The following is a 24,477-nucleotide window of genomic DNA, read 5'->3' as shown; positions in this document are numbered from 1 at the left end:
CCTTTTACTTTTTACGTTTTATGTGTAGGAGTAGTCTTCATCCAAATCTCATAAGGAGTTGGACATTATTTGTTAAGATCAAAAATCATGACTGATTATAATTGGTGAATATGTACAAATAAATACATTTGAAAACTCAGAAAGCACCATCTTCATGATTAACAAGCAGTATGATTGTTTTTCACCTGTTGCAACGATTATTTTTAAGTGATTTGCATTTACATTTTAAAACTGAGAATATAAATAATAGCAAAATAGACCACAGAATTTATTATATCTGCACACAAGGCTACTAGAGCAGCAATACACTAATCTCACAGGGTTCTGCTCAGCTAGACTGTATCAGCAGGATTAGACAGACATCTATTAAGAATAAAATTACTTGTCTTTAGCTAGACAACATCTCACTCCAAACATTATCACACGTTTTGTCTTTGCTCTATAGGACATTACTGGAAGATCCAGAGCAGGAATTTTACAGTCATGGAGTTGTACAGAGGGACAGAAACACCCAGAAAATTCATGCAGAAACCACACTGCCACCTTGCAGTCTTTCTGCCCACCAGACATGTGCTTCCTGCCACATGTGCCTTGTGATGCTCGGAAAACCCCGAGAACAGCTGCAGCAGGCTTTGCAAGGAAATCCACGCTGACTGCACAGGGAATTGCTTGTGCAGACTGTGGTGCTTGTACAGCAACTTCCCTGGCCAAAAGGCAGCACCCACCCCTCCCTACCTGTTTGTCTTCACAATGGGAGTGGGAAGCACACACGTCAGCTGCCAGCCGTACATGGCAAGGGAATTCAGCAGCGGAACGTAATCTGTCTGCACTTCAACTCCCTGGGGAAGGAAAAGCAATAGTTGGCATCATCACTTGGAGTGCGACATTCAGCTTGACACCAAAAAAAAAAACCCCAAGAAAAAATATGTGTGGGTTTTCTCAGAGGGACAAAGGGGTTTTGCACCGAAGTGGGTCATGTTTTATGTTCAGTTAGGCAGGAAGGAAAACGTTCAAAAACATGAGACAAATGCCTGACTGCCCATACATCCCAAACTGTTAAAGGAGTTTGTTTAAAATGGTAAACATCTGTGATTTTGTTCTTACACTGCCTGACTCATCCATCTAGCTTTAGATTGTTCCAGATCTGAACAGGATAAATTCATTGTATGTTATCAATTATCTCCTCCCAAGAAAAATTATGTCCAAGTAGTTAAAAAAATGACAGCATTGCTTTGCTTGGATTCTGTACTTGTCTAAGCTCCAGCAATCCTGAATATCTGCACTGAAATCAGTTGTGTTACTCTGCCATGATGGATCAAAAGGAAAAAAGCCAACAACAGCAACAAAAAATATAAGTACAAGTCTTTTCCTTTTATCACCCACAGATATGCATTGCTGCCTTCTTATTTTGAATCAGGAAATCTGTGGGCAAGACGAAAAGCTTTGCCTTTCAGTGCAGGAGTCTGGCTCCTGCTGCACATTTACCCTGCAGAGCCTTGCTCATTCCCTTTCAACTAAATGGCAGACCTTGCAATCTACACGTAAAGAACCACTGGTGGTTTCAACAAGGATTATTCCAGTGAGGTGTCTAATTGCCAAGAGTGCCAGTAATTTAATGAATAGATGCTACAGCAAATTTACTAGTTTTTAATTTGAATAAACAAAAAGCAGACAAATTGTAACTACCAGTCTCTACAAATATAACTAAATTTGATTGGAATAACAACTATGTTTGCCAAAAAGCTCAGGCACTTACACTGGTTTCACATCCACCTAAGGAGTTTTAACTGCCAATTCGCAACACTGAGGAAGGCACAATGGTTTTGCAGCTCCGAAAAATCCATTTATTCCACAGTAATGAAATAGTCATTTGATCAGAACTAATCCAAATCCTGCTGTAGTTATTTCAAGGTATTTTAGTGAATTCCAATCTCAGCTGTTCCTTTCTTCTAACAAATGTAATTTAGGTCACTTATATCTTTATAACTGAATGGCTGCCTAACTATACCTATTAAAAAACCGATCATGACTACAAGTGCAAATAGCTGAAGAAGCTGTATCAGTCCTGCTTAAAAGGAAAGTGTTTTAAATCTCTACCCCTGAAAATGCCCACAAGAGAACACTATAATGTTACTTCTGTACAGAGGTTTGTGGGGGCTTAGAGAGGTAGTGCTACTTTAAAACATCACCCTGTACAAACTGGAATTTGTGACTCTGGGAGAGGAATGAGACACCCTGCAAGAGGGAGGCAATACCACAGGGCCCTTAACTCATGTCCACTGCAGCAATCAGGACTCATCCTGCAGCAGTGATCGTGGGAGATTCAGAGTCTCCTTTGACTCCCATCTCCCTCTGGAAGATAGATATTTGTGCACTCTTTTCAGTTTTTAAGAGTGAGTGTCCAACGGTAATAAAAAAATCATGACATATTTAGATGCCTTTAAGCTGTAATGTCTCAAAAAGATGTATCAATAACACATTGAGATTTATGAGATTGGTCAACAACGCCTTCAAAAAATAAAGATGAAAATATGCAACATGATGATTAAGAAAAAGGTCAGAGCATCCACCATCACAAGTTCTTCATGAGATGCCACATAAAAGGACATTCCCTCCATTAAACAGTGTTTGCAGAGGAAAAACCAGAAGGAGCTCACTCATTTAGAGGAGGGAAGCAGATCAGGAAAGACTGGCACAGCAGAACTTGTCTGTGCCCTGAGGAACATCTTGTGTTGTAAAGAGGATTTCTATTTTGAATTCATTGCCTGAGGTGGGTGATTAGCAGGAAGAACCTTCTTCTTGCATCAGGATGTGCAAAAAATGTCAGAAATCAGAGGGAGATTATGGCAATGAGGAAGGACATCAGTACCATGCAGAGCTCATTTGGCTGCTGCAGAAGCCAAATCGTTTCAGGGACATGCCATCACTCCTGCCACAGCCCCCTGTCCCTGCAGGCTCTGAGCTGCGAGACAGGGCTGGCTTTGGACCTGTCTGACTTGTCAGGATTAAGAATCATCTGCAGTAAATGATGGTGTGTTTCACAACTCAGTGGTGCAGAAAGGAAACAAGCAGGTAAGCACATTCAAAGGGGTAAAGTTACCAGAAAATAAATTTAAGTAAATTAGGCCTAAAAAACCTTTTTTTTTTAAATCTGGCAGTTTAAAAAAAAAATCAAAAACAACCTATTATTTAAAGAGTTCTACACAGTGGTTACAAAAAGATGACCTCTTATTTTTCCCAACACCCCAGTATGCCTGTTGGGCTGTCTGGAGGCAGGAGGTGTGCACATGATGCACAGGTGTTCCCTCTTCTGAGCTCCTCAGGCCCTTTAACAAACTCCCTCCAACTCCACGATGATTCACTGGAGTCAGTCAGCCACTGCACCTCATCTCCAGGTCCTTGGGGAATAGACTATTCCCAATATAATTGCCTGAGTTTGAAGATGACAGACAAGAGGAAGGAGTCACTCCAAAATAAACAGGTTAATCTACATGAGCTTCAAACTTCTGACTTGCAAATACAGATAATTGAAGCTTTTTTTAAGACCACATGAAATTATTTCTCCCTCCCCCTCTTGAATCATCAGCTGTAATTCTATCCCACGACTGGAATTTGTGTGCCAGCAGGAGTCACAGTTATACAGACCTTTAATTGGTGTCATATTAAATGCTTTCTAAAGCAAAAATGCTTCTAAACAAACAATACATTGGGGGATGGGTGCAGAGGAAAAGAGTGATCTTGTACTCATTTTACATTTAATACAATAATTATTTTATCTGCTATTATTAGAGACAATAGAAATGAAATTTCAAGCACACCATTCCTCAAATAAAAGTGCAATGTTCTTTCTAACTAGCAAATACTGGATCTGAGCACCAGCAGAAGTAGAAAAAAATGTGCCAGAGCTCTCCTGAAAAAGAAGTGTTCAAACAATGCATCTCAAACTGGGAGACATTTCATTCACTGAAAGGGTGGAAAATTTTAATTAACTTGCTTCCCACTCTCCTGTGGATGATAAGTAATCTCTGATCACACCTTGAGTGTCAAGAAGCCAGAGCATATTGAGCTAGGATTTTCCCTTGACTTGCATCACATGAAAAGAATTCTTTTTATTTGTAGTTGTATTGTTTGTTTCCAGCATTTTTTCCTTTCACAGTTGCTTCTGCTCATTAGGAGGAAAAAAAAAGATTAAAAAAATTGTAAGAATAATATCTAGGGCAAGCCACACAAACAACTGCATTAACATTTTTTCTTTTCTTCCCCCTCCCTACTGCAGCAATTTTAACCACAGCAAGATAATAAACAAGACAACTACTAAGCTCTTGTGAGACAGAAGTTCTTCAGAAATCATTCTTTCCTGGGCTAAGTGAATGTGATTTAGTTACAAGGCAGCCATGGATTGTCACTATTTAATATTTTTTCCCAACATGGATTAAAGAGTGGTAGATAAAAAAATCCCATTAAATAAATCTTAATAAAACCTTTATCAGCAAATCCTAACAGACTGCATACCAAAATTTACTGACAGATGGCAAAGAGGATGGGAAATAAAAAAAAATCAAGTTGCTTTGAAAGTGTAACCTACTGTTTGTTGCAGAAAATGGGCACTGCATTCAGACTCAGCTCCTTACAAAAAACAGAGGGGTGCCACGAGGGCAGCACCATGCGCCCCCAGCCAAGGCTGGCTACCAGTTTCCAGCTCTGCCAAAACCAAAGCTTTTCTGTCCCTGGGCACTGAAGGGAGGAAATGGAAGTAGCAAAAGCAGGACTTGCACCTTAGTGGAAAAGAAAGAAAATGCAATGAGGGAAACTGCATACCTGGACTGTGCAAGAATGACCCAGTAAAAGTGTGCTGTAAACGTTTTATGTTTGCAGTAACACACCTGACACAGGGACTAAATTCAAGCTCTAAATTTGTGAATTATTTGCCTTTTTCCTTTTCAGACTTCTTCCAAGAGATAATTTCTGCTGACAGTGTAACAGTATTGAACCATTAAAAACAGTTATTGGAAGCAAAAGGAAAGTTTCACAAATGCTTCAGCAATAAAAAAGTTGGATTTTGTTCCTCTAGTACTGAGCTGCTCCTGAATCTCCACATGTAATACACCACAGCATGTTGCTGGCAGACATTTGCTACACCCATTATCTGTGGAGCAGGGGACTGTGGGACAGCTCCTGCATCCTTGGAAACCATCAGTAGCTTGGGGAAGCAGGTGGGTCACTGACCAATAAACAGCAGCTGCCAAATGGGGACCTCACTGGAGAGGTAATAGGAAAAAAAAGAGTAATAAATAAATCCACAGGCAGGCTTTTCCCTCAATAGTCTGGGCATATGTAATTTGGAGTTATTTACAATTACTAATATATATATGTGAATTCCTGCAATGTGAAATATTTTTGAGAATATAATAAGGCTGTAACACTATATGAGACAGCATCATGTTTAGAGAGTGTTTCTGCAATTCAGATGTATCCAGTCACAATTTCAGTACACACACAGGCTGCTGAGTAGCATTCACAGCTGGCTCCACATCCAGGGTAAAATGAAAACAACAACCAAAAAACCCTCTGTGCCCACAACGCCTGCTTCTCTCAGTGACTTCTGTGGATGCAAATCCTATTTTCTAGCATGTATCTATACTAACAGAAACATCAGAGTGCTCCTGATACTGTCTGCACCTGTAACACAGAAATACACTCACAGCAACACAATTCTGCATTTATAGAAGCACAGGGTCCTCAGCAAAAGCTGGACAACGTGAATGTGTTGACACAGAGGGTTCTCCACATAGGAAACATCCTATGAGGTGTGTTGAACTCACCACTGCACAGACAATGTATAAATGATGAAACAACTCCACGTAACTGTCCGTGAAACACAAGAAATAAATGTGATCTAGCAATCCATCAGTACAGTTTCTTCAAAAATTCTTCAAAAATTTTTACTTTCACAATTCCTGCAACACTTGAAGTGTACCTTAAGGTAAGCATTGATTTTACTGTTTGCCCATCAATTTTCTGGGAGGAAAAAAACAACATAAAGAACCACTACCTGAGAACTTATATACTCCAGTGTGCCCTACACATTCAGCTTAATCATCCCCAGGCAGCTTCCCTGATACAATTCCATTTGGTTGCATTTTATTCCCAAACAACATGTGGCTTTTACCAAAAGGCTTTGTGCACCACTCCCCAGTTATGCAAGCAATGATGTATTTCCATGCAAGCACTGCAGCTGAAGCCTAGACCCTGCACTGCCAGTGGCTCACACAGCAGGAAGGCGAGTGCTGCACTGCCCCTTGCCCACAGGCAGCCTCTGGGGTCCCAGAACCCACTCCCACACCCCTCAACAGGCTCACACAGATGCACTACCCAGGGCACTACTGCCCAGCTGGAGTGAGTGAGCTGCTGGGCAAGAGAAACACGTGCCCTGCATGGTTTTATAGGGAGTATAAAAGGGGACTGAAATACTTCTTCTCAGCTTGTTCTTAAGTGGGAGGTTTAGATCTGGGATGCTCACTTTTCCCTTGAAGATTTTATGGGTGAGCAGAGAACTAATTCTTAGAAAACTGTGACAGCTAGGAAGGATTTTAAAATCCATATTGTGCTGAATTTTCAGTCTCTTTACTTCAAGTGGCCTTTACTCCCATGGAAGAAGCATTCACCCTGTAAAATATTCAATGCTACCAGAGCCACAAGAAACTATCAGGGATGGTCCAAGTTCATATTTCTAGATTTTGTTACTACATTAATCATCAAAACCAATTAAAAGATTACCCCACAGAACTTAATCATGTGGATTTTAATTGATTTTAAACCTATGTCTACTGAGTTCAGTAGACAAATATATATGTATACATGTGGCTTTCATACCTCATATAAAGGAATGAAACAAGAATTATAAAAATCTTTGGAAGATAAGAGGCTCCTGAAGGTTTTTGTTCAGCTTTTCTTAAAAAGCAACAAGAATTCAGCAACAGACATTGCTGAAATCTTTTGCCCAGGCAGTACATCAGTCCTTTGAGTGGTAAAGAGGGTCACACACATGACTCCCCTTTTCATGCCCATTTGCCATCAGCTCTTTGGCTGACCTGGCCATGCCCTTCTCCCATGGCCAAAGACAGCAGAACATGGCTTAACTGACATATGACCTAAATCAGATTTACAGACAAATCAAATCCTTATTTCCAGAGAATTTGTTTCAAGGCTTACATTAAGGCAACTTTCAACCTAGGCTCAGCACAGATAAATTTTTAAATCTTTTATTATGTCGCACTTTAAAAGGTTTACCATGTCTACAGTGGAGACTGACCCCATTCAAGTCTGCCAGAGAAATGGCAACACCACAATATATGGCAACACCACAAAATATTTGAGATTTTAATTTGTGTCAGTACACGAAAGGTATGGTATAGCATCAAATACAAAATGATGAATCAGCAGCTTAAGATTTTCAATGAGAAAATACTTGTAAATTAAAGACAATATTTTCAAAATAAACACAGCTTCAGAGGCAGAACAATGCAGCAATCTAAAATAAATGTTATAGCACTCTATTTTAAAGACAGTATTAGATATTTTGTCTTGTTTAATGGGGAAGGGAAGGTGACAGATTTTGATTTGGGGAGATGGAAATCATGCAGGCTCTGATTAATCAGAACTGTCTACCCACATTTGCCTACACAAGCAGAATTAAAACCATCAAACAAGTTTTAGGGCCAGATCTCAGAGACTGCAGTGGAAATAATATGTCCTGACATTTTTAGAGTTAAAGTGATAAGAATGAGTGCAGTATTTTGTCATAACAAGTCCTCTGGTCATTTGTAGAGGATACCACAGCTCTACTTTTGAGAAGAAAGAGTTAAATTACTCAGAGCCATTACATCCTGTCTGCTGCTTGGCGGGACCACATACTGTGACAGCTGCGAGCTTTACATCCTCTACAAACTGACATTTTACACACATACTGAGTGCATCACACTGTTCAGCTTGTTTTCTCTATTAGCCTTAGCAATTAAAAAGGCAGCACTTTCTCTGCTAAGAGGTGTGCCAACCCCTCTCTTTTGTTTAATGGTTGAACAGCAACCCTTTACCTTTTCATTTAGAAAGGTTTTCTTTGTAAAGGGCATCAATACATGCTACATGTCTCCCTTTCTAAAAAAGCTTTCTTCTGTTGTGGCTGGGATTCTTTTGTTTGTTTCTTCTTCTTCTTAATTAGTACAGCACAATAAATTTACATTCAGTTCAGACCACATCAGAATAACACCAAAGCTCATTCAGATAACCAAATCTGATACAAATTTAAAATAAAGATCCATTATATAAATTTATGTCATGCTACCCATCAGGGCTTCTTCCACTACCTTGGTAGAAATTGAAATAACAAATAGAAAATGTTAATGTAGATCAGAGCTACAAAAAAAAAAACCCACAAAAAAAAAAAAAAAAAACCCCATCATCTACATAATGAAGTCATTCCACTGCTCTGTAACTATCTCTGTAAAAACTACACTTTGCAACACTTACAACAGCAAGAAGCCTTTACTGGCGCTTGGATACCTTTCACCACTGAACTCTGTCTCCTTCCCCATTTTACAGTTCCTTCTCCTGCCACTGCATTATTCCATGTTGATGGTAAATAAAGGTGAATTCCAACAAGGTTTAACACTTGGTCTTCTGGGTACAACACTGTGCAAGTGCCTACAGATGCCTTAGCTTCCAGTCCTTTCACTGATTCCATGACTTTACCTACCTACACCTATTATGTCTCAGAAAGCATGAGGCAAGATATATCCTGCCAGTTATTCAAATTGCAGGAGGAGAAAACCAAGGTGGCCAACTCTGCTCTTTCTCAAAATAGGCAAGACCTTTGCAAGGTCTAATGCCTCAACATTCTTCCTTCAGAAAGAATTCCCCATACTCTTCCACTTTCAGCTTGGTGAGCAACATTTTCATAATGCTCACAGATCAGCCACACTGGATCTCAGAAGAGTGAAACTGCCAGGCAAAACCCAGCATCCAAATTTTTAATTACAGAGAATAATCTGATCACACTGACAAGCCCCATACATGCTATCAGTCAGTTTCTGAAATTGCACATCCCAAATCTTATGTCTGGAACAGGAGATTCTCCGCATTAGCCCTCACAAAGACATGGTGTATAGCAGTACAGCATCTCCTGACACACCATATGGCACTGGAAGGTTCATTCCTTAATCTGTTGTCCAGCTGTGCTCTCAAGCATGGAACTGTTAGAATTGAAAGCAAATGATACTCCACCTACAAGGCCTCTAACACTTCAAAGGGCCCTGCTGCAAAATACTCTTCTGCTGCATCCTGGCAACTCTGCCAACACAGGATCCCCATTATCCTTGTCATGTAGCTTGACAGAAGCTGTCCTGAGCCCACACAGATTATGCCTAACTTTGTTATGATATGTTACATATGTGACATATGTTACATATGTTACTGAGATGGAGAATCTTGGATTGGTTGTTTGAGAGCCAAACTGGCTCTGGCCAGGAATCCGTTTATAACTCGGAAAGCTACTTCCAACATGGCTGTAAGTGATGGTTAAGGAATAGCAGTATGTATTAGGTCAAGCATGCCCCAAATATTTTGTGTACTTAGCATGTCTGGTTTCGTTTCTACCAAAAGAAATCCAGTTTGTGCATTGTGGGACCATGAGGCATATTACGGACGGCTCAGTGCATTCACTTCAAAAAGGCGCTCCTGATCTGAATTAAAATGCTTGTATGAACACAAGATCCTCTAAACTTTCTGAACCCACAACCTTGTCCAGAAAGGAGTTCCACAAATCTGCTGCATAAATAATTATCTGAAATCTCTCTCTCTTTGTTTGCTTGGGCCTGACAAGCGCCATTTGCCACTTAGCTCTTATACTGGCAGAGATGGCAAACAAACCCTATTTACCTCTTTCACATGTTTTAGGAGCTCTCTACCCATTCCATTCCCTGCAACTCTTCTCTTTTCCAGGCTGAAAGGACACACATGTAAAGTCTTCCTAATATGGAAGCTGTCTGTATCACTGATCATGCCCACTCTCTTCTCTGAACAATTACTGAGCTAACACAGCCTTCTGAAATAAGGTGCTGTCAGACACAGCTTACACACTAGTAGGAAGTAGTATATGCTTACTGTTTCACACTCTATTAATTTCCTAACAGTTTTAAACACATGATAAACATTAATGTTTCTTAACATTTGCCTTCTTGATCAGCCCTGACCTAATGTACTCATGAAACCATTACTCATAACCCCAAAACCTGTTCCTGAGTAGCAACACTGCAATTTGACCCTAAAAATGAACAAGAATTTACAGTCAAGTCTGTCATAAATGGAATAGCATTTAATGCAATAAAGGAATCATTTTTAAGACACACATTGGCAACAAGAAAAGCTGCTATTAATGCAGCTTGTTAACTCTGCAACTCCAGAAGTTGTAGCCATTACTATTTGGCCATTTCTCGCTGCACTACAAAATCATCATCTAATAACAAAACTCTTAATCTTAGTCTCCTGGAATGTTACACACTTACTCTAAGATCTGTCCCATTTTCCCTTAATCTGGGGAAATCTGCCAGTTCTTCTGGCATGTGTGTGCCTAAAGGAGGGATTATCTGTCTAAGGATTTTACACCCTTTGCAATACATTCCAAGTGAAATGATCAGGTACTGCCTTTATAGATACACAGCATCTGTTTCTAGCAAACATCAGACAGAACAAAAGAAAACCTTCTAAAAGTTATGCAACTACTTCTTCCCACAACCTCCTATGTTATTTTTGCTTCAAGCCACAAAGAATTTAAGCCCATCTTTTCAAACACAGAAGTATTGTGTGTATCCAGTTTGCTGTGGAAGAACAGTGCTGACCAATCTGGCCTAAGTGCTTCTACTGATCTGCATGGGCACCTGGATCTGCAGAAGGCCAAGCTGTGGTTTGTCTATAGGGGCCTATCCAGAATATGCAGGTTTTTTAGCATATGAAGGAGGACAAACAGAGCCAAGCAGTTCTCCACGCCTTCCTGCTGTAGCTAAGCCTGCCTGCCTAAAGGGTTGCCTTCTTTAGAATTGCAAGGCTACAATGACTTGTGTGATCATGTTGCCCTGACAACCAATGGAGATCCTCTGTGCAGTTAATCTAGCAGACATCTGTAATTTTGAGACAGATAGCCCTGACTTTCATTGCTCACTGTCACTCACATTTCCTACCCTCCAAAAAAAGCATGAGGTCGAGATCAGAAGTGTGTTGTACAAACCCAGAATGTGGTGAACTGGCATCACTGTTAACATTGCATCCCTTTACTTTGGCTGCCTGGCTGGTACTGCTGCAGCACAGATAAATACATGACAGTCTGTCTCACAGTCTTGGAGTGTTTTGATTTACAAAAAAAGTCAAAGAAGAAAGACTGTACACATACCTTCAAGACAGTCCACTGCTCTACCACAATTGCATCATAGCCCTGTATGGCTTTACTGTCTTCCACAGCAAAATCTTCAAAGAGAAATACTCCATCCATTGTCCCGTGTAAAGAATCTGTGAAAACACAGGGCTGCCTGTAAACTTTATAGAAGACATTCCACGTGTAGTGAGGCATCTGAATTTATTAACAAGATATTCTTCTATGGATGTTACTATGAAGTTCATAGACATTATGTGATAGTCCAGCTCTATTAAATGAATGAGACTTGTATTTCTAGCAGTTTAAAGAGCAATCCTACACCCTAATAGCAAAGCTTGCTGTCCAGTCTGTTATTCCTTTGCCATCAGAAACCACAGCTCTCCCATTCTGAGCAGGCAAAAGTGATTCAGTCCTCAATTCAGCAGTACTGCTCACCTGCTTGAAGCTATAAACACACTAAAGACCATGCATTATGTCAAAGTGTTATTTTCAAGGGGTTTTGAAGGTATACTGATTTATTTTTATTATATTTATGATATTGATACTTGTGACTATATCCATTCATTCACACAAGTGAGAACCCTGCATATGGATCAGCCCTTGCAGATACAGTCATCTACGTGGACTAAGGATGATCTGGCGTATCCGAACAGTGTGAAAGAAAAAATACATTCATAACTATTTAATCAATTTATGAAGGCATTTTGACCATCTGGTTTAGTGCCTCTCTGTTCTCATTTGCATTCCCTACATGTTCAGCCTTTTTTCAGACAACACATCCTCTTAAAGTTACTTGAGCAGCACTTTCTCCTTTAACACAGGCAAACACTCCATAACCAGTAATCACTCCCATATACCAGAACTTAGGTTTTGTCAGCTCCATGACAGAACAGAAACGGAACAACTGAAAAAACCCCAACCTTATCTTTTTTTGTTAAAATAAGCTGATTGATGGAATGACAGAATTATGTTTACGGAAATTGTAAATAAGCAGGACTGTGCTCTTTACAAACAGAGAAAACTCTTTTCACATTGTTAAAAAGTGCCTTTTTCAGCCTTTCTAATATGAACAACATATCTACCCTGTATGACTGATTGTAAAGACCTTGCTTATCCCCTCCCCAAATACTGTATCTTGCATGATAGTTTCCTTACATTTCCAGAAACACCATATTCCTTGATCTGGTATAATACATGTTTTGGAAATGCAGTCACACATGCCAAACTGGCAGATTCCTGAACTTTCTGGATAAGCCTGCTTAGGTGTTTCATCAGGGTCATCCTGCTTTCTTTGTGGATGTTACAAGGTCAAGAAATGCCAGCAGGAAGGAATTGCTGCCTCCAAGAGAAAACATGTATCAAACTCAGAAACAATTTTCACAAAGGAAGCAGTGAAGAGGATTAAGAGTCTTCTTACCTCTTGCAGACACAATCTCAGTCAATATCTTCCAATGTCATTATATGATCTAAATTCAATTCATTATCTGGAAATAACAAATTTGTTGCAGGCAAAGCCCACAACAGACCAGACTCCTACATCTGGAAGCTTATGTCTACACACACACACTGCAGCAAGACTGCTGCTGCAGGTGTCAATGCACAGTCCCTCTGCTTCTGTATACACAGTCCCTTATCCTCTTTTGCAGTCAAGTCATTAAGATGCAAGTCAGGAGATGCAAATACTTGTCTCGCCTGTTTTTTTTTTTGGTTGTTGGTTCACTTGTGACAGAAAAAAAGCTGTAAACCACTTACTAGGGATTATCCTTGAGATTCTGTTGGGAGACTGAAAGGAGAAAAAAAATAAATACTCTGCCTACTTTCTCTACTTTCACACTGTTTCCACAGGCAGGTTTCCTGCAAGTCTATTTAAAATAAAGAGAGCCGACGACTCCTCACCACTACAGCAAGCCAGGATTACACATTGCTCCAAGGTGGATGAGCTGGACTACAAAGCAGTAACTCCTGTCATTCAGACAGATTTCTCATCCAAGTGAGAAGAATATACATTTTTGTTGCAAAACAACAGGCCAGATCACTAAGTAGCTGGGTTACAGGTTTAAAAACACAGGGACAGCAAGCTTGCCACATACCAAAGGGTCCAAGATTTAATTACTGGATTTCATTCAAAAACAGCACTTTGTTAGACCTGACACTACAAAGGGGGAACCAACTCCATTTCTGAGAAACAGCACATTCCAGCACCCAAATCCATATCCAAATCTATTTCAGGATGCTAATATACAAATAGTCTAATTTTCCAAAGCAGGGATGACAGGACAGCACCTAAGACTGAAAGCAGATCCCTACTAGACACAGACATCCAGATCTCGCCAGGGCAGCTTTTTACAGCACCAGTGCACTGTTCCTGTATTGTGAATTCCTTTAATGAAATTCAGTGTCACACTGTTGGCACAACTGCAGCTTGAGCTCTCCCCCCGCCTCGTGTTTGCCAGCTAATTAATAAGCGATCACAACACAATCAGCAGGCGTGTGTTTACACTCACTCGTAAATCATCCTTTATGTTTCCCTCTGCTGAACATCCCACTCATGCAATTCACAGCTTCCACATATGTGAATATGATGGCACATATGCAAAGTTTTAGAAACCAATAGCTGAGCTCGGGAGACCCTACAGGCAGCAGAAACTTCACTTGGCAGTGCTGAGTTTATGATTGGACTCATGATCCTAAAGGTCCTTTCCAAACGAAATGATTCTAAGGTTTTGCTTCCTTGTTGGAAGTACAATGATTGCCTTTGAAGGCTACATCCATCAATCATACAATCCATTGATTTTTTTAATGGGTTTTTTTGCTAGTAAAGAAACCCATGGAAAATGAGAAAACTGGAAGGGGAAAATGATGATGCAAAGACAGCTGCAAATGTAAAGAACAGGGTCTGTTCAACAGAGTGATGCTGCTGAAAAATTCTACAGAAACTGGTTGATGATAATCACTGAGATTTCCCTCTCAACCAGAACCAATCTCCACTCCCTACCTGTCACACCACAGTGTTTTAAACATTCATGCCATGAATGAACCTGCCAATTCTCACATCTCACACCTTGGCTGTGCATTTTCAATGCACAGGTTCAATACAACTGCTCATGGCTTTATCCAGTTGCTTTATCTTCAAAATCTCCAAGAATTGAAATGGCATAATTTCATGGGCAGCCTCTTCCAGAGTGACTCTTTTCATGATGAGGAAGTGGTTTTTTATATCCAAAAAGAACCTCTCTTATTTCAATTTTCTATTTTTTCCAATCCTCTTACAACACACTACAATCAAGGGCCTGCATCCACCCTTTTGATTGTCTTCTCATAGGTACTGCCAGGCAGTGTTAGGTCCCCCAAAGCTGTCTTTTCTGCAGGCTGAACTAACTCTCTCAAGTGCTCGTTCATCTTCAGCTTGCTGCCTACTAAAATTCCCCTGGACCTTTCAACAGAGCTGCTACCTAGTCAAGCTGCCCCCAGCCTGGATTAGTGAAAAAGCCTCTCCTTTCCCAGAGGCAGAACATTTGCCCTAATGGAATTTCAAACAGCTCCTGCTGTCATGTTTTTCCAGCCTGCCCAGGTTCCTCTGGACACCAGCCCAGTTCTGAGGCACATCAGCTGTCTCCTGAGTATGGGATCATCCACAATTTTGACAAAAGCAAGCTTCGTTGCCTCCTGTGCATCATTTATAAAACTGTTAAACACAACAGGCCCCAGGACAGATCTCTGTGGTACTCCACTTTTTACTCCAGGTAAACTGTGTCCTATTAACCATGATCCTCTGAGTCTAGCCATGTAACCAGATTTTTACCCATCTAGGCTGCATGGTCCTAGCTTGGATACAAAAATATTGTGGGAGCCTCTCCCTTGATGAATTCACCCAAAATGACATCTGCTGCTTTCTCTTCAGCCACAAATCGTTATTTTATCACAGAAGACAACAGTTTCAAGTATGTTCTACTCTTGTTAAATCCATGCTGAATGTCCCCAATCACTGTCCTCTCCTTCATATATCCGACTTCCAAGAGGACCTACTCAGTGATCCAGCCAGAAACAAAGTGAGGCTGACCACTCTGTAGGTCCCTGGTTTGTCCTTTTGGCCTTTTTACAGACAGTTGCAACCTTTGCCTGTGTCCATGAAGACTAAGGCAAAGGAAACACCAAGTATCTCTGTCTTGTCTCGATGTATCTGATCTTTTTTGCATATCCTCATGTAGGATGAGGTGGATCACAACACAAGTCCTATGACTGTATCAGTCCAAGTCTAGACTTCCATTGATTGGCACGTTATGGTGACAACTCGTACACATATTCCTGCAGGCCAGACTTTACAGATACATTTATTCAGGTGGATGTTACCTAATCTGCCTACAAAGATCAGTCATCTAAAGCTTTAGATGGTAAGTTGGTCTTTCCAGTTTTCACTGTTTCTTATATAAAATATTTCCTGATTCTGATGCAGTTGTAGTTTCTTTTGTTACTCTCTTGTTAACAAGATCCAGCTCCTGGAACATAGCCAAAATTAAAAAGTTTCTTAGAAATTCCAAATATTCATCCATTTGCAATAGCACAGTAAGAAATGCCAATAAAACAAAACATTTTGTCTTTGCTTCTTGTGGTATCATTTCCCAATCTCTACTCTTGAATTTCTCAACTCAATCTCTTCACTCTTCCTTAAAGAAAAGGCTCCAAAAGTAGAGGTTACAATCAATGTCCTTCCTCTGAAAATGTTTCATTACCACTGCATCTTTTATTAAGGTTTCCTACTGTGCACAAAAAGCTATTTTCACTGGGTTGTATAAATATTTGATGTAGCTCAATTGACAAAAACGTATTTTGATGTTCTTGCTTCTGATTTACAGGAGGTATATGGGAAAAGATTACTTACTTTACCATGACAGCTGTCTTGGCAGGTGACAATTTTCCTCCTGTTGTCTTTGAACTACAAATTCTCCTTATCTCGGAAAACTAACCTTTAGGCTGCTGTTGCTCTCAATGAGGAAAACTAGCTCTCTGTTGCTTTATGGGGTACGTGACCCGAATGTCTGCCTTTGCTTTGTATTTGCATTCCTCCCCACTTCTGAATCTTTTCACCTTCATTACACACAGAGAAAATAATTACATATGGATGATAAAAATCCCAGTACTTCTGTGGCTAAGGTGACAATAATCGGCCAAAGGCATCACAAGCGCATCTCTGTCGGAGACAGATGACAGAGACAATCAATCGGACTCTCTTAAAAACCTGACTACTTTCTTGTTCCAAGAAAGTCACATTTTGTTTCATTTGCTTTGTGTTTAAGTACTGTCAGTGTTTTCTGGCTGGTTGGCTGCCTTTTTCTAGGTTTGAAAGGCAGAAAATTCACAGACAGAATGGTACAACAAATACAAAAATGCTAGACACTTAAAGAGCTACAGTTCAAAACAACTGAAGATGAACAGGCTTGTGATTACTCTGTTAAGACATCAAAATATAACCTTGAAGAGGTTTGAGACTCTTCCTGCCTACTCACAGTGCTGATTGCAGACTTGCTACTACAGGAAAGAAGGAGACACACCTGTTGCTTCCTTTCCATTTGGCATTAATCTGTAGCTTGCTGCTACAGACTCCATTCTCACTAGAAGAGGACAAGGGTGAATTCCTATAGTCACTTCAGACCACTAGGCAAGATCACCTTACACCTGGGAGAATTACGGGTAGAATTATCAATTACACGAGTTGGATGAAAAACACCAGCAAGTAACTGAAGTGCAAATTTAAATAAATAACTTATCTGCCCACATGAGAACATTCAAGGACCAAGCAAGCTACTGTTTCTAACTCACCAGAAAAATCTGAATACATTTAATATATGATGTAACTCTGCATGTTTTACATATTGTGATCAGCAATCATGTTATATTTCTGTTTATAATTATCTGGTACAATAAGCAAAAAGAAACAATTGTTACCCGTGAACTTTAAAACTCCTTTAAAGACTAATTATTAAACTGTTAGCAGAAGGAAGAAACAGATTTATGACTACTGACAATCTGGAAATCTTCACTTCATTGGGTATTCCAAGGACAAGGGGGAAAAGAAGAAGATAATAATCCTTTTAAGTCTAATAAGCAGAATAATGAATTCATACTTTAAGCCAAAAAGAAAACCAGCACCCAGAACAAAGAAATGTGATATAGCAAATTAAAGAAAGTATGCTGATACTACCTTAATTTGAAAGAGGATTAATCAGTGAATAAGACTAGATATGAAGAGCTGGACAGGCTGCCATAGAAGTTTAGAAAAAAGCAAGGAGCTGAGAAGCCCCCTGACCCCTACTTCTCCTCTTATCCCTACCTACCCTGTGTTGTTTGATATTGACTGGCATATGAGTGACAAAGCTGTTCCATTTCTCTGCAGCATAGAAAAACTATAGGATTTAAATAATAAAACATTTAACTGCAATTAATAGCAACTTAGAGATACTATTAGTAAATGTTCTTCTAATAGCATAATACACTTTCAAAAAACTAGTTTCAGCTTTTTGATTTTAAAACTTGTTCCTCCTGTAACCCTAAAATGTTAATAAAAGTGTTAATTAATTGTTCTTCTTCAGTCACTAATCTGTCACTTAATCCTGAATCTGTCCACTTTTACATAATTTGTTGTCCTGTTAGCATTGAAACTTTATTGCCAGTATTCAAGCCTATTTTATCTATGTCCACAGGCAGTTATCCAGCACTCCTCACTCTGGTATCCAAGTACATGAACCTCCCACAGGGCTCTGCTATGTAAATGAACTCTAGAAGTTTAAATAAAGGAAAATGCTGTGTTTAAAACATTTTAGAGTGAACTGACAAGCAGATTTTATTAAAAAAAAAAACAGAGTCTGATAACTGAGCCTGATAGAGTCAATTAGCTTTGCCTCTGTGCAATTTATATACATAAAGTAAATTACTATTTGTTTTTAAGCAAGTTAACTAGCAATTACAAGGCTTTCCAGGAAGCTGTGTGAAAGCATTCCACCAGCTGAACTTTAGACCTTCCCTTTTTTTGCTACTTGTTTGTAAAATGAAAAATTAGGATTGCCTGTTAATTTCCTGATTGACTTTTACCAGAACTGAGTCATATTCCTGTGTTTTATCCTGGGTTCCGGAATTCAGACCAACAGTAAGAAGATGCTCTGGAAACAGCTCCCCTATAATTTTGATGCATAAACCAAGTAATCTTAGTAGGAATGTGAAATCTCTGGGTTACCACAGTCCTTTTGAAAAATGCAAAACAAACCAAAATTAGGCAAATGAGTCAGTCATAAGCACTTTAACCATAAAGTATACAAGTCACATAATTTTCCAATAAAATTAATCCAGCTGCAACGTCAACATTTTTATGTTGAAGTACTTCCCCTGAATTGCTCTCATGGCTCCTTGGTTATGTCTCTTGGATCTATGCACACAAGTCTTTCTCTGTTCAACAGGCTTGCCTTCAAAGCCATGATAGCCACAAGTGTGGTACAGACTGGCTACAGTACTAACCTGGACCCACTGTCACTCTTCCACAGCATGCAAAAATCTAGGATTTTTAATCTTCTTCAATTAAAACAAACATTTATCCATCTCTCATAGCTAAGATGGAACAAACATATAAGACAATTTAGTAAAACAGTGTGCCATCAAGGTGGAAATGGTCTCTGCAAGAACTGGAATTAATTGATTTCTTGTTGGCCAGATAAAACTCGAGTCCTTGCACCGGCCTGCAATCAGAGCCAGATGCAGCATCTGGCCGGACAGCAAAGTCACCCTTCTATGTATGTCATCTGTTTTGCAATCTTATTTGTTTAATTCACTTTACTTGGTACTGTTTATTAACTCTGTATATTTCTGCAATTACAATATTATCTTTAGTATGTTTATAAAATACAATACGTGATCTGTTTTCCTTATTCAAATGCCAAAATATTTTCTGTACTTTCGTTCCATTTCACAAAGAGGTTGATCCAATACAAAATCTGCCCCAAGTCTATATTAAAGTACCTCCCAAATAATTTCTCTTCAAAGATAATGATCTCCATTAGAGGAGAAAGGAAAATAATCACAGCATAATGCTTTCTGTAATTTCCATACCATTTACCATTCCAAGGCTGAAGATGGCGTTTACCAGTGAGCCTCCTTTCCTGAAGTGATCTGTCATGTGCTCCAGCCAATTTGCTTCTAAGCTGTTGACAGTCTGCCCATTCCTGGAGATCCTCATAGGGATAGTCACTGTGTAATACTGGCTGCATTTTTGAGGGGTCTGGGGCTTGTTGAAGAGAGCGAAGATCTCTGCTTCTACCAAAGAGTAAAAAAATGGAATCATGCAACAACTGTATAATAAAATTTCACCTAAAAGAATGCATAACCCACTGTTTGCCCTTGCCTAATTACACTGTGCAGCAGCAAAAAATTCTTTGGGACGTGGTTATCTCCTTAACACACTTCTGCAGGACTCTCAACAATACAGTATTTTGCTTACCTTTACAGTATTTCACACTCACAATGGATTCACTATTGACAATAAAACATTTAAAGACAGTAATATCTGAATACTAATGCAACATTTCTCTATGGGAATCATCAGCTCAAATGTGAAATCTTACTGCAAATTTAGAAGGAATTGCGTTGTGTAGATCATGGCCATTATAGTATTAAATAACTCAGTTTTGATAACACAAAAGCATGGAAAAAGCCAATGGCAGCCTCATCGCAAGAAAATGCAATGAATCATTCATGTAGAGACTCTGGTAGCTGCTTTGTTGATTTACTCTGGATCTGAGCCAAGGTGAGACATTAACACAACAGCAAATGAATTTTAAAAATGGAATTGTGAAGGGTCTTAAAAATTAGCACATCTTCTAGACTCTTTTCCATGTCTCCTCCAGTATATTTTAGGAGCAGTTACTACAGGAAAAAAAGTCATTGCTGACAGCAAAGCTGAGCTTTCACAGCCCTAAACTGGAATTAACTTTAAAAGCAGATTTCCTTCTCAGAATGGTAGAACCATAATTAAAATAACAAAAAAAAAAAAAAAAGTTGGACATTATCATTGTACTTATTAATGGACACAGAAATAAATGGTAGAATTTCTATTGACTTCCAAATGCCAAAAATTTTCCCCAAATATATTAATATGAAAGGTAAAGACTATACATGAAATCCCTTCACTCAATAAGCTCCTGTTGTTTCCAAGCTGTTAGGTTCTATCCTCAAGCAAAAGTAAAGAAAGAGATGTCAAGGGAAATGTTAAGATTGCTCTCTAACAAACATCACTGAGCAAGAAGCAGTGTGCAAATTGAAAAATATATCAGAAGGGAGATGTTCAGAAACAGGCTAGCAGCACTGGAAGAGAAGAGCTGGAAGCTCATAACCAACATGAAAAGAGGCCTAATGATCTCAGACATGAACGATATTTTAAATAGACTAGAATAGAAAGGAATAAACATACATGTGAATCCTCCTGCTGTTCACCACTTGTTTAGAAAGAATGAAATTATGATAATCCTAGCTCAGAAAAGCACACACAGAATGCTTCTCTCATCATTTTGATTCTGACCCCCAGAAGAGTCATTTGTTGGAAAAGGAGATCATTCTGGTGCATTAAGACACTGATAAGAGAAGCTGGGCATGACCCAGCAATGTGTGTTCACAGCCCTTAGATCCAGCCCTATCCTGGGCTGCACCCAAAGCAGCGTGGCCAGCAGGGCCAGGGAGGGAATTCTGCCCCTCTGCTCCAGTGAGACCCCACCTGGAGCACTGCATCCAGCTCCAGGCTGGGCTCCAGGCAGCTCTGGGCTCCCAGCACAGGAAGGACACTTGCAATGGGGCCAGAGGAGGCCACGAAGATGATTACAGGAATGAGGCACTTTTCCTATGAGGAAAGGCTGAGAAAACTTGGGCTGTGCAGTCTGGAAAGAACTCAAAGCAACCTTCCAGTACTTGAAGGGAGACTACAAGAGAGCTGAAGAGAGATTTTGTACCAGGCATGTAGTGATAGGACATGGGGTGATGGCTTCAGACTGAAAGAGGGCAGGGTTAGATTAGACATTGGGAAGAAATTCTTCATGCTAAGGGTACTGAGACCCTGGAACAGATTGCTCAGGAAAGCTGCGACTGCCCCATCCCTGGACAACCTGGTCTAGTGGAAGGTGTTGTCTAACCCAAGGCACTACTGATAACAGTTTTCACCAGTGACCCCAAATCCTCAAGCATGGCCAAAGACATTCTTCAGTTTAGTTCTAAGTAACACAGCACATTTGGACATACTATTGGAATATCTGTGCCTTGTTCACAGGCAAATTTTTCAACATTGTGTTGAAAAGCCTTTTATAAACCAGGGAAGTGAATGTGCACTACAAAACATTCAGGAATCAAGAGAAGAAGCATAAAAGTAACACTTGAATAGTATAAAACCTAAAATAAAGAACATATTTAAGATCCTACAAATAGTAAGGAGTATTCTTTTTCCTGAACTTTTATGTAGGAAAGAAGCAGTTTAAGAGTGCTAACTTCCCATGGAATACGTAGAGAAAAAAAACAACCACCTAATGCTTTCAATCTTCACACTCCCAAGGAAGGATGGGGAACTGGTGCCAAAAACTGAAATACATTTTCCATGGGAGGAAAAGGGAGTGCTGTAATAACAAAAATTTATTTAAGAGTAATAAAGAAATCAGCAGTGTTGTACAGGATTTGGAAAAATTCTACTTTAGATGACCTATCACACAAAACTGCCTTCTCAGACCTTCAGTCTTGGAAAGTATTTGCATAACTCAGCAATTTAAAAAATGCATGAAAAATAAAGCTAAAAGGCACTCAAAGAAAGGTAACTGAGGAAGCTAAATACATTTTTAAAATAAACTCTCTTTTCTGGCAAATCAACAGCAATCTTGGGGTGTTACAGACAAAAGTTGGGAAGACTAGAGGTAATCAGCTTCACATTATGCAGAAATATTAAGAACATGGTTACTTGTAGCAAAATAATTTCAGTATTCAGTAAGGACAGGAATAGCATCAAAGAGATGATTAAATTTGCTAAGTTAACTCTCTCAAAGACAGCATATAAAAAAGAGAAAGAACTGATCTGGTTAGACTTGAAGATAACTCATTTTTAATTATAAAACTGAGAGGTTTTATGTGTAAATTTATAGTGCTGGGACAACCCACCCCCTAAGGCTGTAGAAGAGAAGAGATTGTTCAAACAACAGCTATGCTTTGACCCAATCTGGGTGCCCCCTTGCCCAGCAAAAACTGAAGAAATTATGTTGGAAGGTTACTAGAGTGTGATGCAAATTGGATCCAAAGGATAACTACACCAAACTGCAATGGAAATCAAGACAATAATCCAAGGAGTACAATGTAAAGTAATTCTGGGTCCTATATATGAAATTCCCACAGGGGTAGGATTGTTTGACTGAATCTATGAAAAGTCTTAGACAATAGGGATAAATTAAAGTCAAGGACAGTACCAGCTTTAGAAATTCCACTTACATTCCCCCTGCATAGATCTGTAGCCTGTAAGGAAATTAAGGAAAGCAGTAAGATAAATGAGTGCAAACATGGTTTTCTTGGATTTAAACAAATATAGAAAGAAATGTATTTTGAGGCTGAAACTGGAAACACAGCAAGAATATTTTTCCTTTTAGCTTTGTAAATTACTCTGGTCTACATCCTATTTTGAACTACAGGTCCTGCTACAGAAGTAACATTTGAGCAACAAACACCTTAATAAGGGTATTTTAGATCTCAGCTGAGACTTGTCGTCTTTGATGGCATAAAATGACATTTAAGTGGAAAGCCGACCCGAGAAAAAATATGTCAAAGAAAGGAAAGAAATAAAACTAGTACATGGGTAAAAATCTTAAAGAAAAACCAAATGATAACTGGAAGCCAAATTATGATGAGCCCCATTACCAAAATTTTATTATGAATTAGCAAACATGAGTCATTAAGGAAAATAACTGCTGTTTTCCAGTTATTACAATTCTGACTGGAGCACTGATCCCCACACTCCTTGTAGGATACTAGGAGACCTCAGAGTCCAGATCACATATATTTGTGCTGTTCCTAAGGTGGTTTCATTCCAGCTATCTGTTCACCTGCTACAAAGGGGCTAACTGTGCAAGTCTTTGTGAATTATTCCTTCTAGGGTTGCAAAAGCTTGTCAGGTAGATTAACAGGGCTTTTTATTCAAACAGACAAAAAGGACACAAAGATCAAGAGCTCTCAGGGTATGGCAACAAATACAGACATGAACCAATTCAGCTGAACAGCAGACAAAAATAAGTCTTTACACTCAGGCATACATGTGGGCCACAACAAAGCTGCACCTGCTTTTATCATCTCTTCCTTTGCCATCTGACTCCTGCTCAGTTGCTGTGAACTGTGTAGCCATGCTGAAAGCACGTGAAGTGGCTCATTTGGGGAATCTTTTCTTCACTACCTCAGTGGCAATGTCCCCTCTGCATCCCCACCCCACAAAGGAGCTGGGAACATAATTGAGGCAATTTGAACTTGGCTTTTATGTACAAGAGGTCACTGCAGTACTTACTGCCAGTAAGTGGTTTTAAACATCGTGCTGGCGTTTCATTCTCTGCAAGTCCATTCTTCTTGTCTGCTGCTTCTCTCACACTCAGGTTCCCACGTGGAGACTGTTCTTCACTACCCTTCACAGAATTGGAATTCAGCTCTTCAGTAGCCTGTCCTTCACCTCTACAGCCCTCTCTGGATGTGGCACACTGGTCAGCATTTTGCTCACCCTGTGTTGGAGTACTGCATCCATCAGTGCTGTCTATTTTCTCTCCATCCGGTGAAGCATGATCCTTGGGGTAATTTGAAACATTTTTATTATCTCTTGATTGCACAGAGTTGTTACTGGCAGGTGTCAGGGATGCGCTGACAAGGCAGTTCTTTTGGGAATGGTACTGAGGTATAATTCCAACAAATTTCAAGCCTTGACTTGCAGCATCTTGAATCTACAAGTTAAAGAAGATTAGATTTTTAACTGTCAAGCTGTCTTAGCTAAATAGAAACACAGAAAATAACACCCTTTA

The 24,477-nt window shown here is 39.5% G+C and overlaps 1 protein-coding gene across 4 annotated transcripts in view; it reads right to left on the bottom strand.

The window, feature by feature from the left end:
• The window catches only part of RFTN1 (raftlin, lipid raft linker 1), a 94,765-nt gene that overhangs the window by 6,877 nt on the left and 63,411 nt on the right, over window positions 1–24,477 (bottom strand). For 3 of the 4 annotated variants that reach the window (XM_021538144.3, XM_077787257.1, XM_021538142.3), the window contains exons 5-8: window positions 23,976–24,399; window positions 19,517–19,720; window positions 11,441–11,556; window positions 736–839 (exon numbers count right to left, since the gene is read on the bottom strand). In XM_021538144.3, the coding sequence (XP_021393819.2) occupies window positions 736–839; window positions 11,441–11,556; window positions 19,517–19,720; window positions 23,976–24,399 (848 nt within the window). The remainder of the gene's footprint in view (window positions 1–735; window positions 840–11,440; window positions 11,557–19,516; window positions 19,721–23,975; window positions 24,400–24,477) is intronic. The other variant, XM_077787256.1, reaches the window with a different exon arrangement.

The sequence above is a fragment of the Lonchura striata genome, chromosome 1, assembly GCF_046129695.1.
Source record: "Lonchura striata isolate bLonStr1 chromosome 1, bLonStr1.mat, whole genome shotgun sequence".
Lineage (NCBI taxonomy): Eukaryota > Metazoa > Chordata > Aves > Passeriformes > Estrildidae > Lonchura > Lonchura striata.
The sequence above is the reverse complement of the archived record's forward strand: the minus strand, read 5'-3'. Positions and strand labels throughout refer to the sequence as shown.